Genomic DNA, 15,090 nt, shown 5'->3' on the forward strand with positions numbered 1-15,090 from the left:
TCACCAGCACAAATTTGTTTGAAATTCGAAATTACCAAACAATCTCTAGCCAATCAAGGAGCCTATATTAAGACTTGTTATCAGCTAAAATGTACAGAGAGATATTCAGTGAACACAATATTATGTTCTACTTTAGCTAACTGTCCCTCAATCCCCACCAGGCTGTATCCGGACTCTACTATAAACACTTTTATTCTGGACTCTTTTTGGGACTTGGGTAAACCATTCACTGCGCTAAAAAACTGATAAACAGTCTGACTGGGAAGCTGTTGGTAGTGGCAGATAAGGCAACACTGTCCAAGCAATCTGATGGCTGGATAGTGTTACAGAACAACAAACTCCTAACATGTCAGTCCTACCTCGATTCTGGTTACTCACTGTTCCTAAAATAGAAGTGTATTCTTTTTCACCATGGCCAATTACTAGCTTTATTGCACAGACCTCCTTGGCTAAGGACCTGTGAACAAACCTGCTCACCTCTATGTGGAAATTGCAAGGAGGATATGGTTCTCTTGGTTTGCATATTTACTGCCCTTAAGCATGATAAGAGACCTCCTGAGGGCGGCGTTTTAGCCAGGGAACATCCTACATGCTGGAAAGCAATCCTTGCTTGTTCTAACCCAACTGATCATGACTTAACTGCATTGTATTATGCACCGTTGCTTTGCACTATCTTTTTTTATGCAATGATTTTAATTAATTGTGTACGATAAACTAAAACTTGATCTTGATACAGAAAGCATGTTGTTTGTGATTTGGTGTAAATCTTTCCATAATAATTTGTGTGTGTTTGTGTATTTGTGTGAATATGTATACACATACACAGACACACATATTCCCTAAAACCATGTTGGAAGGGTGCATTAAAAAAGTCAAAATGGCCTCAAGTGTGTCACTGCATATGCACAACCATGTAACCATGTAAGCACACAGTAGATAGATAGACAGGTAGATAGAGATAGATAGATAGATAGATAGATAGATAGATAGATAGATAGATAGATAGATAGATAGATAGATAGACAGACAGACAGACAGACAGACAGAAAGATAGACAGATAGATAGATAGATAGATAGATAGATAGATAGATAGATAGATAGATAGATAGATAGATAGATAGATAGATAGATAGATAGATAGATAGATAGATAGATAGATAGATAGATAGATAGATAGATAGATAGATAGATAGATAGATAGACCGCCGAAAAAGTACTGGCAACGCCAATACCTCGTCCCTCACCTTTAAAAGGCAAGACCTATTAGCTTTGCCATGCTTGTTTTTTTCTCTTGCTAAGTATTTCTTAAGAATGAAATCATGTGTCAATATAAGTCCATACATTGTGGCAGCTGAACCGTATTCGTATTACAGGCAAACGTGTAAAAGGAGCAGTTCCTGCTTTTTGCCTTCTGGTTGTCACTGCCACTTTGATATGTAAAGTGTGTTTGTGTGCAGGCAGCCTGGCCTCACACCTGACTCACAGCTCCCACATCAAAGTCGGAGCATGTGAAAGGGACCAGACATTTCCTCTTTGTGCTGATAGTTCCAGTCCCCTCTGATCCTTGTTGTTAAGTATCTCTGGAAACTTGCCATGGCCAACTCACACAAGCAGACCTGGCTTGGTCCTAAGAGATAAATATAGCCCAATTGCTTAGAGGATTGTGCCAACTTCCACTAAGAGACCTTAGTGACTGACAAGCACATATTGAACCAAGACCACCCCAGGCTGTGGGACTGGTGCCCTGCTCCGAGCGTCCTAAGCAAAGGGAGGAATTTGCTTTAGGTTTGAGTAAGCCTTTTTCATTCAAGTCGAGCAGTTTGTTCTCAAGAGCCACCATACACCTGCCAGTTGAATCTCCCACGTCAGATAGTGACTGTGTTGTGTTCTGACCACCTGAAGTTCGTCTCTTCTCTGCCGCAGCTGCAGCAACACTGAAAAAAGAGGTATTGTGAAGTGTTTCATTTCTATGTTTGTGAACTGGACGTGACTTTAGCAATGCTTTTTGTGCGTCAAAACAGAAATTGTAAATGTTGGAATGACGTGAGAGGGCGGTGCAACTGCCTGAAGGGAGTTGTGCACTGCTGTGCACTGTTCTGCAATGCTGCACAAGTTACTCCAAGAGTTTTTGATCCTGTTGTGCAACATAGATTTAAGCCTTTTAGCTGTGTCTAATATGAGAAATTAGACGCCTTTTATCAGATCAGCAAGCGAATTATGGATTCCTGGCACATGTGTGTATTTTTTGTTTTGGAATGACCTGTGGCACTAAATCACAGAAGCATCAAAGTGTCAGAAAATAAAATATTCAGCCATGATTAGGGTGGGGTGGGGTTGATCTATGTAAACTTGTTGGCCAAAAGTTAGAGAGTCCGCGTTCTATGTAGACAGAAAATAAACATTGTTTTTGGTGTGGGAAAATAACACGATCAAAATATAGAAAATATCCGCAGTGCTTAATTTGAGACGATGGATGCAGGTGCAGCCCACAGACCCTTTTTTTTTAGAGAACAGCACTTACTTTTCCTCAATAAACTTTGATCCAGAGCAAAAGACAGAACAACACAAAGGAGGGAATGAAAGAGGAAGAGAAAGACTGAAATACAGAGACAAAACAGCACCATGGGGATTAAGCAGAAAGGATAAAGAGCCTGCAGGAGTGAGATATTGAGGCAGGGAGGGTCTGGTGGTGGATTAAAGAAGCATGGCTTGTAATCAAGACTATGTTGCCTTGCAGCAGCACTCCTACCCCAGTGCCTGGATACCCTCACGGGTGATAAGCAGCACTATACAAATCTTGTTTGTTTGATTGGTCATTTAGCACCTCAGCCTTCGATAGAGCCGGTCATGCACTTCTGAGCAAACTTTGGACTCCAGCACTTATGTGCTGACAAATTAAGCTCTGGAAATTTCCTATCTGTGAATAATAGGGCCACTTGAGCAGCTCTGGTAATCCAGCCCCAGAGGCTCTTGTTTTCGTTCGGTTCAAGAGTCGATTATAGCACACTATATAGGATTTAAGTACAATTTTGTTTAGTTGGTCTTTATGACACTTATAAACACAATATATATTCAGATATTGCCTGATATTTACCATGGAGAGAGCCTTCAACACCAATGTTGGAGATGACCGTGGCACGTAATAGCGAGGAAATGACGTTTGTATTTAGAGTCTGTGGCTTACAAAAAATCCTCCGATTTATGGAGGAACTTCTATAGCCACTGGGGCACATTCTTGTGCCATTGGGCTAGCGTTGTGGAGGACGTATGCTGGTGGATTCTTCTCTGGATTTAACAGGTCTGAGGATTTGGCATTGAAGCCTATCTCTAGATGAGGCCCCGGGATCAGCGATGAAGATTGGATAAAATCTCCAACTGACAGCAAAGACTACCATAAAAATTAAGACAAGGTGTCTGCTACATAACCATAATGAAAAGTAAAGTGGGATCTATGCTAGTTTTATTGTTTCTGCAGCTAAGATATGACTACATTTAAGTTCTAAGGGGCCGATTCACAGAACTAACTTAAGACAAAATCCTAAACTTACTCTTTTTGGTATTCACAGAAGTTAGGATTTTGTCTTAAGTCTGCCTTAAGACAGACTTAAGACAGACTTAAGACAAAATCCTAACTTAAGTCTGTCTTAACTTTGTCTTAAGTCTGTCTTAAGACAAACTTAAGACAAAATCCTAACTTCTGTGAATACCAAAAGGAGTAAGTTTAGGATTTTGTCTTAAGTTAGTTCTGTGAATCGGGCCCTAATGCTTTAAACAAAATCTGTTTATCTGCTAATTTTCACTTTTTTTTGTATCTAAAAAGCCATGGCCATGAACTATGTTGCCTGTGAGAGTGATGGTTGCCATGGGAACAGCCTGCATGTGCCGGTGAGTACCAGAGTGTCTCTACATTTGGACATAAATGTTTGTGTTAAGCACTTTGTCCTGGCAGGTTTCCTTCCAGAATTCGTTTTTTTTATTTATTTTTAGGGAATATCCTATGAGACCACAATAAGAATGTTTGTTAAGAGATGTACCAGCCCTTAATACACATAATTATGCCACTGGATGACACTCCTAACCTCTTGATTCAATTATATGCATAATGTGTGATTCTCTCCCCACAAAACAGCAGGCTGCAACTGGAAGCCGCCATACACGATAATACTTGTGGGTGGATAATACCTCTTTGGTTTGGTGACCATTATGTAATGAATAAAGGTTACTAACAAATAGTACTAGTCAGCCCTCCCTTCCAGCAGTAATTCAACTCATTTATGTCTCATGGATCGTCAAGCCAATTGGAACAGTGTGTAAACTGTGTGTACCGCTTATGCCACTGGTGGGACAATTAACCATTTATTAAAGGTTTGCCTATATCAACTTTTTTACTATGTCGGATGAGGTGGAATTGTCATGTGGCAAAGTTTTTTTTTACTTCTACTTATCATCCAATAAGCAAATACACCTTTAGTTCCATGCAGATGCTTATTAAAATTAATAAATCATAATGTTTCTGACTCAAATGGAATAATACAAACTTTTCTGATGATGGATGACAGATTTTGCGAGCTGACTTCATGGTCTCACAAACTAATTGAAAGAGGACAATAGATCAATGATAAACTGTTATTACATGTTGTGGAGTGAGCATAAATTGATACGTTCAAAATGTTCTGATATGTCAAATGGTGATTGTTTTGTCTTAAGATATGTTCGCTCCCCACTTTTTTAAGCTTTCTGAAGTCCTTTAACTCCACGTGCCTTTCATGTACCGGTGAGCTGTGATTTTGGAAAAGTTAATTCTCAAATCAAGTGCAGAGGAGATTATGGTATATCATTAATTTCATGGCACTGTAATAGATGTAATAGGGATTAATGCATGGAGCCGTGGGATGTACTGTCAATGGCTTTCAGCGCCTTGAGACCCTACGGGTGAGTAGTGCGCTCTATAAATGTACTGATTGATTGATTGATTGAAACTGATGCTTTCCAACTGAAAAGCAGGTTTTGGTTGGCCACCTGAATTTTAATGGTGGTATCGGCATTATCATTTGGGCTTTTGCATAATGTAAAACTAACCAAAAGGGTATCTGATAGCTCTACATACACTGAGACACAGAGTTTTTTTTTAAACTCTTTATTCATGACTGTATCAAATATCACATGTTACATATGAACATTTTATCATCTGTCAGTCTTTTCACATTTCCTTAACTGTAACTGTCGGCAATTTAACAAGTATTCTCTTTTCTTCTGCCTCGTAATCTCAGGTGTATCATTCTAATAAAGCAATAGTCTTTTGCAATCACCTTACAGTATCGCCTGTTGATTTAACTCCATCCACCCAGGACCTTCCCACCCCTCCCGTCTCCGACTGAGACACAGAGGTATCCAGAATAGGTATTTTTCCTCCTAATCAAGAGAAGAAAGCTATTTTGGGGTGGGGAGGTTGTTACGTTGAGAGCCTGCGCCCACACTTTACTCCAGATACTTTGAAGAATCATTTTCAACCTGAAGCTTGTGTTCTATTTTGCATATAGAGTTTGACTCAGGCCTTTAGGTATTTTAGAACTTTGTCTTAAATTGTTCTAATTATCAATGGTAACCTTGCCTTCCTTAGAAGCCAATACAGGACCAATACAGGCTTCTACGGTAGGATTTTAATAAGTTCTCCTTTAGGTAAATTAGACATTCCATTGTGTACTACCTAGGGCCAAATTTTGCATCGTGATTGTATGCGCCCGGCGCACCTTTTAAAAGGTGTGCCGGGCGCAAACAATCACAATGCGCACTTTTATGTTGTATGCGCTGCCCCCAGGGCAGCCTCGAACTTGCGCTGCCACCAGGGTAGCGCATTCATGTGAAACCACGGAGCAGGTGCTCCGTGTTTTCACAATGCAGGCGGCACCCGCCTGCACTTTCAAAGGGGATTGAAGGTCCCCTTGCGGGTGGGTACAGTCAGTGACTGCACCCGGGGATGTCTGAGTGGTCCATGGGACCCCCTTTACCCTTTGCAGAGGGCTGTTTTCAGGGGGTGCTCTGACAGTGCGCCAGCTTTTTAATGGTGCACTGTCAGTGCGCCTTCTGAGGGCTTCTTTGACTGCACTCATGTCTGTAATATGGCGCGGGCGCAGCGTCAAGGGAATTCCCTCATTTGCACAGGGCACGCCCCTATGCAAATGAGGGAACACCCTCTGTTGATAGTGCTGGTGCTTTAAGTGCGCCAGCATTATCGGTATTATAGAAGGGGACGCACAAGCTTCTGTGCCCCCTTCTATAATTCCAAAGTGCCCCAGGGGCACGCAAAGTGGGCGCAAATGCCTGTTGCGGCCACGGGGCACTTATTGGTTTACGGCCCCTGATATCACAGAATGTTTAGCGTTTGATATTCAACCAGGGACACATTTCCAATGTCAATGGGGACTCTAACTGCTTTTGCAATAGTAGCTTTATGAAACTCTGACACTGACATATAACTAGATCTCAACAATGTGACATAGTGATGGAGGCCTCAAACGAAGCCATGTGCTTATTCATAGATATATCAAGTGAAAAAAGAACTCTGAGGGTCAGAATTACCGGTAGCTCATGCAGCGCAGTGCACTGCAGCAGCCGCATGAGAAGGAGAGAGCAGTATAGCGCCATATTTACAGAAATATAGCACCCTCCTCGCCTTTCCCTAGCGTCGGCGCTGAAATCAGCTGCTGTGCGCCAGGGACACATCTTTTCACCATAGTGCAAGGGTGTCTGTGTGAGTCTAGCATAGGTTTTTTACTGGAGGGTAACCCTTCCAGTACAAAATACTATACTTAGACTGACTTTAAAATTTTTCCCACTTTTGATATGTGATGTACAGTGCAGCACACATGCAAAGTCGGAAAATAAAGGAGAAAAAAAGCATTTCTGCTTCATAGCGCCTGGTTCAAGTGTGCGCTATTTTCTGATGCTAAACCTTGTAAAGTCTTTTTAATAAATTGGGTTTAGTATTAGAAACCTTGAGTGGTGCATGGGAAACCCCATGCACCACCGAAAGTATGCCCCCTTGGCGCTAGATAATGCAAATCAGCACTATGCACTGCTTTGCGTTACTTTCACGTTATTTTCCCACGATTTGTGCCACTTATGTGACGCAAACACGGCATAAAATATTTGTGAATCTGCCACTGAAAGTCTTAACCTTCTTAGCCAGTGTGATGTTGTGTTTGCCACCATAGAAGTTTTGGAATTCAGCCTTGACTTTGCTTGCTGTGGATTTGTGAGCAGAGGTAATTTTGGCTCACTCTTGTTACAACTAAACCAGTTTACATTCATTCGTGCCAGAATTTCCTGTAATACATACTTACTGTATTCAGAGGAGTTCTTGTTTCAGATAGTTCTAAACCCTACTTGAGTGGTACTGAGAAACTATAGAAAGTAGCCTACCAAATATTTAATAACAGATGTAGCAGTTGTACTCAAATATTGAACAGGGTTAGAGGTATACACAAACCCGGGGCGGTGGGGAAGCTCCAGGTTACTAGGGCTGGAGGGGAACATAACTAATCCTGTACGGTCTACCACTGTAGAGGGGAGTAAATGAACTGTTTGTAAGCTAATATACCACCCAGCTCTGTGTCCCTACATAAGAAAAGAGAGTGATGAAGGGTGTCAAACAAGACTGAAAGGTCAGGTGATCAAGGAAGGTTTAACTCTTTCGTTCATCATATCCTAGTTTGATGCTATTGGTCCGATTATGACTTTTGGTGGTGCGGAGGCGGGTGGCCAGCCACCGCCATGTCCGCACTGCCAAGAGTCGCTGCCACCCGCCCTCTAGATTGCAAGAAAATGTGTTGATCTGGGGGGGCAGGCGGCGTGGTGGTTCTATTGGTGTTGCCTCTTTCAAAGCAATGAGAACCCTGCACAGGTTCCCGCGTGGCATGGACTGTCAAGTCCATGTTGATCAGGAACCTGGGCTCATGCACACAGGGGGGAACATGTTGTGCCCCCCTGCATGCATCCCCAGGCTGAGGGGGCACCGGGGGCCCTGTAGGACCCCCTTTGCTTCAGCACCAACAGCCTTTTCATGGAGGAAAGACCTCCATGAAAACACTGGTGGTCCTGAAACTAGTAAAATGCATTGCGGTGCCGCAGCGGCACCACCTGCATCTTACAGTGGCCCTGACCTTCGTGCCACGGCCAGGGAATGGTGTTTCCCTGGCAGACCCAGTGCAGTCTGACTGCCGGTGCAGCGGTAGCTCGACTGCCGTGCCACCACGAGTCTGTGGGCCTTGGACCACCAGACTCATAGTTATGCCCTAATTGTACTACGTCTGTCCCCTTGTTAACAATCACCAAAGTGCTGGCTACTCAAAAGGTCTGTAATTATATAATGGCAACTTTATCCAGTTTATTATTCAAAAGTAAACCGCGATGGCCTTATTGTTCATAAGTTGCTTTTCGCCAAGTGAAAGTATTTATCTAATGAACCTTTCATGAATCTTCACCACCTGGTCGTTCAATGCAGAACAACAGCAATAACATCAGGTAAGAAACTGCTACCAGGTAGTGCGCCTGGCCTCGTCAATAGGAAATCTTTGTTCTCCCCCCCCAGCCCCCAAAAAAAGAGTTGGTTCACTGTTAACAGGAAGACAACTCTCAGTTCAATCTTGTGTTTATTTAGATGATCAGGAGGTACTTCATCACACCTTGAGAGGACCCCATCGGGTTCTGCTGCTGCATTGCACCACAACACTCCTTTCCATAGCTGGGGTCACATAAAACACCTGGACTTATATTGCTTCCTCCTACATCAGAAAAATAATATTACCACCACGTAATTAGCACTGTGCGCTGCCGGGGGGGCAGTGCCTGTTGTTTTGGTGGAAGCCAATGCCAGACCAAGTCACTTCTACTGATAGCAGCTGACAATAGCTAGCCATGGGCACTTATGCCATACACATTTCCATCACTGCCTGACGCTGGGCTTACTATGCACACGAGGGAGTTCCCTTCACATATTTCCCATCTTTCTGAAATAAATTAGTAATAGTTTAGAATTTTTCATGTCCTATGGTACCTTGCAAAATGCATGAAGGTACCATAAATAAATCAAATAAAAACACAGCATGAAACAGAACATAGGGGCCCATTAGGATGGCGGGCGGATCGCCCCCGCCAAGCCGGGGGTGGCAGGGGCGATCTGCCCGCCTTCCGTGCCGGAATAACCCCCGCGATATTAGTATGGCTGGGGGGTCCGCGGCGGACGGAAAGACCGTCCGCTGCTTTTCCGCCCCGGTCGCCTTGCGACCGGGGCAGAAAAGGGTTCATACGGTGGCGGTGTCTATCAGACACCGCCAGCCATAATACAATGGGCTTTGGCAGATGCCTTTCCGTGGCGGCAATGCCGCCGCGGAAAGGCATGCGGAGTCTGCTTTGGGGGCCCGTTGCATGGAAGTGCACAGCATGCCTTCCTGCCATTGTGGCGTGCGGTGCTGAGTGCACCACCCGCCACAATAGCAGGAATGCTGGATGCGCCCGCCACAGTGGTGGGCACATCCTAATGCTGGCCACGGGACCCCGCCTTATGGCGGGCGGTCCCTTTCACCGGTAGGATGACGGGCGGACTTTTGCTCAACCTAATAATGGCCACGGGACCCCGTCCTTATGGCGGGCGGTCCCATAAATATTAATGTGTGGACAAGATTACTTGTATGGTAGACAATTCTTCTTCAGATATCTCTTGAACCTTGACAAATAGCTCTCTATTCTTAAATCTACTATCTACACCTACCGAGGTTTACTTCCGTTTATTTTGAAAAATTTACCACGTATACTTTTTTTCAGAAAAAAGGGAAGGGTAATTTACCCACATGTAACTAAAAGTCGGGCTTCACAGCTCTGCATGAAAACCTGCAGTGCTTTGTTGAACTAACGTGAAAAATATTATGCTGTGCGACAACAGAATGAGTGGTGTCTTGTGTGATATTTATACTCATAGAACCCCTTCTACTACAAACTTGTTTGTGATAACAACAAACCACGGGTAAGCCACATACAGGCCCATATTTACAAACGCTTTGCATCAGATTTGCGTTACTTTTATAAAGCAAACCCAACGCAAAGTGTTGTGGTGAGATTTACAATACGACGCAAATCGTAATTTGTGTTACATAGTATTCCAAATAAATGGAAAGCTGCACAATTCGCTGCATTATGTTACTTTGCATCAAGGGTGTGTCCCATAGGGGGAGTATTGGCGTTCCTCAAAGAACTGCCCATAAGCTGCAGAGTACAATTCAAGGCACTCTGTATCACACATCGGGCACAACACAAAGGGGACCCACACGTTCTCCACCAGCTGAACTACTACCCACCGTACCAACAGGGCTCTTAAGTTCAGCCATCTTTATCTTCTTGTTGTCCCTGGGTCAAGAAAGCTAGAGTGGAGGTCGGTTCTTCACATTTCTTGCACCTAAACTCTGGAACTCTCTTCCTACAAGCCTGAGAATGGGTGGCAGTTTTAGAAAGAAATTGAAAAATAATCTTTTCCCCTAAAACTTTCCTCACTCTAGCAAGATCTGACAGCGCTGGAAGCCCATTGTCGGATAGCCATGCACTTTATAAAACAGATGAATAGAATAGATCAGCATAGAACTGTAGACCGGGATTTGTGCCAGAATTCTTTGCCTCCTCCTGGGATGCATAATGAGGAGAAACGTTTCACTTTGTCCTTGTTTTTTCATAGTTGCATGTGTGCTGTATTGTACAGCACACATACAAAGGGGGCAAACACCTTATAGCATAATTTTTGTACTAGACGTGACCTCTTCCAACAAAATACCTATGCTCCCCACATCACAGACATCCTTCCACTATTGTTGCAATAAACTGGTGTGTGGCATCGAGACATGCACCAGTGCTGCGAGAGAGCAGAACAGGGCCACATCTTAGTAGGTATGGCGCTGTTCTGCTCTCTCCCTTTCATGCAACGCAATGCAGCAATATTACTTGCTGCCCTGCGTTGCTCAACTTCAAAATGTATCTGGGACCTAGTCCGTAATTTCATGGAAATTACATGTTGCGCATGGGAATAGCATGAGATATTCATCACTAGGATTTCATGAGATGCTCAGCACTAGGATTTCATGAGATGCTCAGCACTAGGATTTCATGAGATGCTCAGCACTAGGATTTCATGAGATGCTCAGCACTAGGATTTCATGAGAAACTCAGCATTAGGATTTCATGAGAAGCTCAGCACTAGGATTTCATGATATGCTCAGCACTAGAATTTCATGAGATGCTCCTCAATAGGATTTCACGTGAATTCAGGTTACACTAGCTTAATCTGACTGTGCGTGGAATCTGACTGTGCGTGGAATCGTAGAAGTGGTTTTAGGGCCCTTTTAGGGCTTTCTTGCGTCAGATTTCAACGAGAAACACCGCTTGCTATTGTCAAAGCGGACGCGCTACTCTACATTATATCTGGTACTTAGGGTGAAGTCGGGGCCGATTCACAGAACTGACTTAAGACAAAATCCTAAACTTGCTACTTTTGGTATTCACAGAAGGCATTTAGTAGTAGTAAAGTTAGGATTTTGTCTTAAGTTTTACTTAAGACAGATATCAGACAGACTTAAGACTAACTTAAGACAAACTTAAGACATACTTAAGACAGACTTAAGACAAACTCCTAACTTAAGTCGGTCTTTAGTCTGTCTTAAATCTGTCTTAAGTTTGTCTTGAGTCAAATTTAAGACAAAATCCTAACTTTGCTACTGCTAAATGCCTTCTGTGAATACCAAAAGTAGTAAGTTTAGGATTTTGTCTTAAGTTAGGTCTGTGAATCGGGCCCGTCGAGAACCCAGGCGCCTTGTTTACTTCTGAAGCTGCCGGGTTAGTCAGATAATGTGGCGCCTACTGCTGCTGCAGCATTCCACTTTGATAAAAAAACGTTCACAGGTTGATTTCTTATTAACATGAAGCTAATTTAGCCTTCCTTCTGCATGCTTCAGAGAGATGGGTCACTTAAAAAAATAAAAATAAATAAAGCTTGCGCAATTCCAAAAACCTTGCAGTTCCAGCAACCCTTTTTTTTAACACCAACTCGTAGCACAATCCACCCCATTTTTTAATTGCTGTTTTTCATTAAAATGGTCACAGTTTTTTAAATAAAAGGCGTGCACTTCCTTGAGAGTCACACACAGGCTAATCTAACAAAATGTTCTTTTTAACAATGGTGACGAAGGGTATATATGTTCTACTTAAGGCAAGACACTTCTGCTTTTAACATTTTGTTTTACTGGGAAACAGGTTTAAAATATGTAATTGATTGTTATGCTATTTATTAATAATATATTATATGTGTTGTATTGTGTTGCGTTATGTAAAGCTCTGAACCAGGGCCAGATGGAACCATTACGAAGACCTATCCATTGTCCACCTATGACTCGTCACTTGCCAACACAATTAGAAGCAGAAATGGGGCAACATGAATGGAAAAAATTACAGAGGACAAGGGAGACCTTTGCTGGTGATCATAATTTAGAACCAGGCTTCCGTTTTTGGAATATGAATGTAAGAACATCTTGAAACCAGTAGAGCCCAAGGCACCTCGAAGACACAATCCACAAGAACATGATGTAATTTGGTATCAGATTCCACTGGCAGGCGTTGGACTAATATAGTCTCAAAGACTGCTGTAGCGGGCTCTACCGGCCATTAATGGCGGGCCTTTAATGGCCTATAGAGCCCGCTATGGAGGGCTCTAAGGATATTACAACATTCCGCCCCTAGAGGGCAGAATGTTCTCATTTGTAAAACAAAGGCTTCACAGAGCCCGAGGGAGCTGAAATGCCCTTAGGCTCAGAGAGGCCTTTGTTCACAGCTGTTGCTGTGAACAAACATTGGAATGTTTTATTGGTGCAACCCAATGGCCTCCTCCTCAGATTCCCTCACTACAACCCAGCAAAAGTGCCCCTCATCTCTCCATAGCCCCTCTCTGACACATTTCATTTGTTTTAAAGCGCTGGTAAAGGCTGGCTTTACTAATCCAATCCCCTATCAACATAAAATACACATAAGTTCTTTGCAGCAGGCATATTAACCTTCTCTGCTACTTTATGGCGAGTCAAAGCTTCCTCTTGACAAAACTCCAGTCTCTCTCTAGCAGAAACCTTAATCACAAGAGTTATCATGACATTGTTATTGTTGCCTGAAAGTTGGAGGCACAAGGAACTCTGCAGCAGGTACTTCTAAATCTTAAGTTACTGCTAAACACAGCGCCCCCCCCCCCTGAGGTCGGTGCACCTCTGCCCCCTCCAGGTCAGCGTCCAGTGCAGAGGCACGGGTCGCACCGCCCTAAACCCAAGGGGTCGAGGTTTGAACTGTGATGTGATCATACGTTAGTTGTGTTAATGTTTTGTTAGCTGCGATTGTGGCGTGTGTCAGTAGTGTCAAATATGGATGTGAATATAGGGTTAGGGAGTTGAGTGGGTGTAAGTATGGATGTGGGTAGAGGTGTGTGGGTCACAAAGTAGAAATATTGTGGCTGCAGGGTGAATTCTGTGACAGATGGTTGGGCTCAGTAGTTGCAGCAGCAAAGGTTTGTGTGTGGACAACTTCCCTAAAGTGATCTTTTCTGAATCGTATGGCTCCTGTGCCCCCCCACCATCCAGACATATGTCAAAGATGATTGTAAGGGTTGCCTCAGTTCTATGAAGAAAACCTTAGCTGAGGTGCTTTAAAAATATCACACAGGCATCTCACCTTCTGAGTGTGCTGTTTTGATCTGTGCTAGTTCACCTCTGAACCTGTTGAATCCCTGGGCTCAGGTTCCTCTTTTGGCAAGCTTGCTAGAACCAGACAAATCCCAGATGCCTCCTTGATTAGGAAACAGCTACAACAGGAAGTAAATATGCGAAAAATGATACTGTGGAACGTTTTCATGTGTATGCAGTTTCCCTAAACAAACTCGAAAGCAGATCCTATCACATTTCAGAATGTCAAAATATCATAAATGTCTTGGCTATTTAAATACTTGATTTATTAATAGCACATTGCAGAATGATTTATGCGTTATACAAGCACATTTCATACTTGGGTTAAAAATAGGCACAAGTCCTAGGTTTTATAGGTCAAGCATGAAACATAGTTGTGGTAAGTTAATGTATGCTACACATTTGAAAAAGCATGCTGGCTAAATCACGTGCCAACAAAGTTTATGTGTGGTTTGTATGGATGCATGCACATCTATTTGTACATGTCAACCACACAAGGGCCAAAACAGTTCTCTTTACCCAGTCCTGTATCTGTAACAGTTAACAACAATAGGGATTCTAGAATGTTGGTTTGTCTGATGACTTCAGTGAGGGTTTTAAAATCTATTGTGACATGAGTCAATGGATGGTCATAGGGAAGAAACGCGGTGTAGCATAAAATGGCGGGTAGGGGAAGGTGTAATTACAACTAAAGAAAGGTGTTGGCACGGAGCACAACCTGGCTAATAAGGGAGATTATAGGTGGAAGGCTTTGCAATTCGAGAAGTTTTATGGTGCACCAGCAGGTAACGTAACTGTCCAGGTACGCCAAGTAGTCAATGAAGGGGTGAGTGCATTACCTCAAGTGTAAATGCATCCCTGCATTTGGGCACACTATAATGGTTCGTTTGTCAAGAGACATTCAATTCCGAAGGATAATTGTATGAGTTCAAGAAATCCACAGTTTATTCATCATATAATTCAAACTGATATGTTCTCAGTAATTCGGTAATCATATTAATTTTCCACTTTCAATGGTGACATTCATATTAAATGTACGAGCTCCGATGCATTTCGAGCCCATTGGCTCTTTGTCAAGGAGCAGGTTAACGATCGCGGTACATTCCTCCGATCAGGTGATTGGGTAGATTAGAAGTGGTCGTGAGGAAGGCTGACGAAGTTGCAGAGTCTTTGCGGAATCTTGGAAACAGGATGGAGTTCGAGAAACCCTCCTCTGCACCACCCCACCAGGCCCATACACATACTGTTTCTTATCTCCTCCATCAGTGTTGACAGGCATGTTTGACTCAGAACGCAGACTACTGTATGGTGTTGCCTACATCACAGTCCTTT

The 15,090-nt window shown here is 43.1% G+C and overlaps 1 protein-coding gene across 1 annotated transcript in view; it reads left to right on the top strand.

Annotated features, from left to right (window-relative positions):
* The first annotated feature begins 1,703 nt into the window (after positions 1–1,703).
* ATP1B4 (ATPase Na+/K+ transporting family member beta 4) overlaps positions 1,704–15,090 on the top strand; it is a 214,260-nt gene continuing 200,873 nt past the window's right edge. The window contains exons 1-2 of the mRNA XM_078688731.1: positions 1,704–1,947; positions 3,822–3,886. Of these exons, the coding sequence (XP_078544857.1) occupies positions 3,824–3,886 (63 nt within the window). The 5' untranslated portion in view covers positions 1,704–1,947; positions 3,822–3,823. The remainder of the gene's footprint in view (positions 1,948–3,821; positions 3,887–15,090) is intronic.

This window comes from Lissotriton helveticus, chromosome 4_1 (assembly GCF_964261635.1).
Source record: "Lissotriton helveticus chromosome 4_1, aLisHel1.1, whole genome shotgun sequence".
NCBI classification, from domain to species: Eukaryota; Metazoa; Chordata; class Amphibia; order Caudata; family Salamandridae; genus Lissotriton; species Lissotriton helveticus.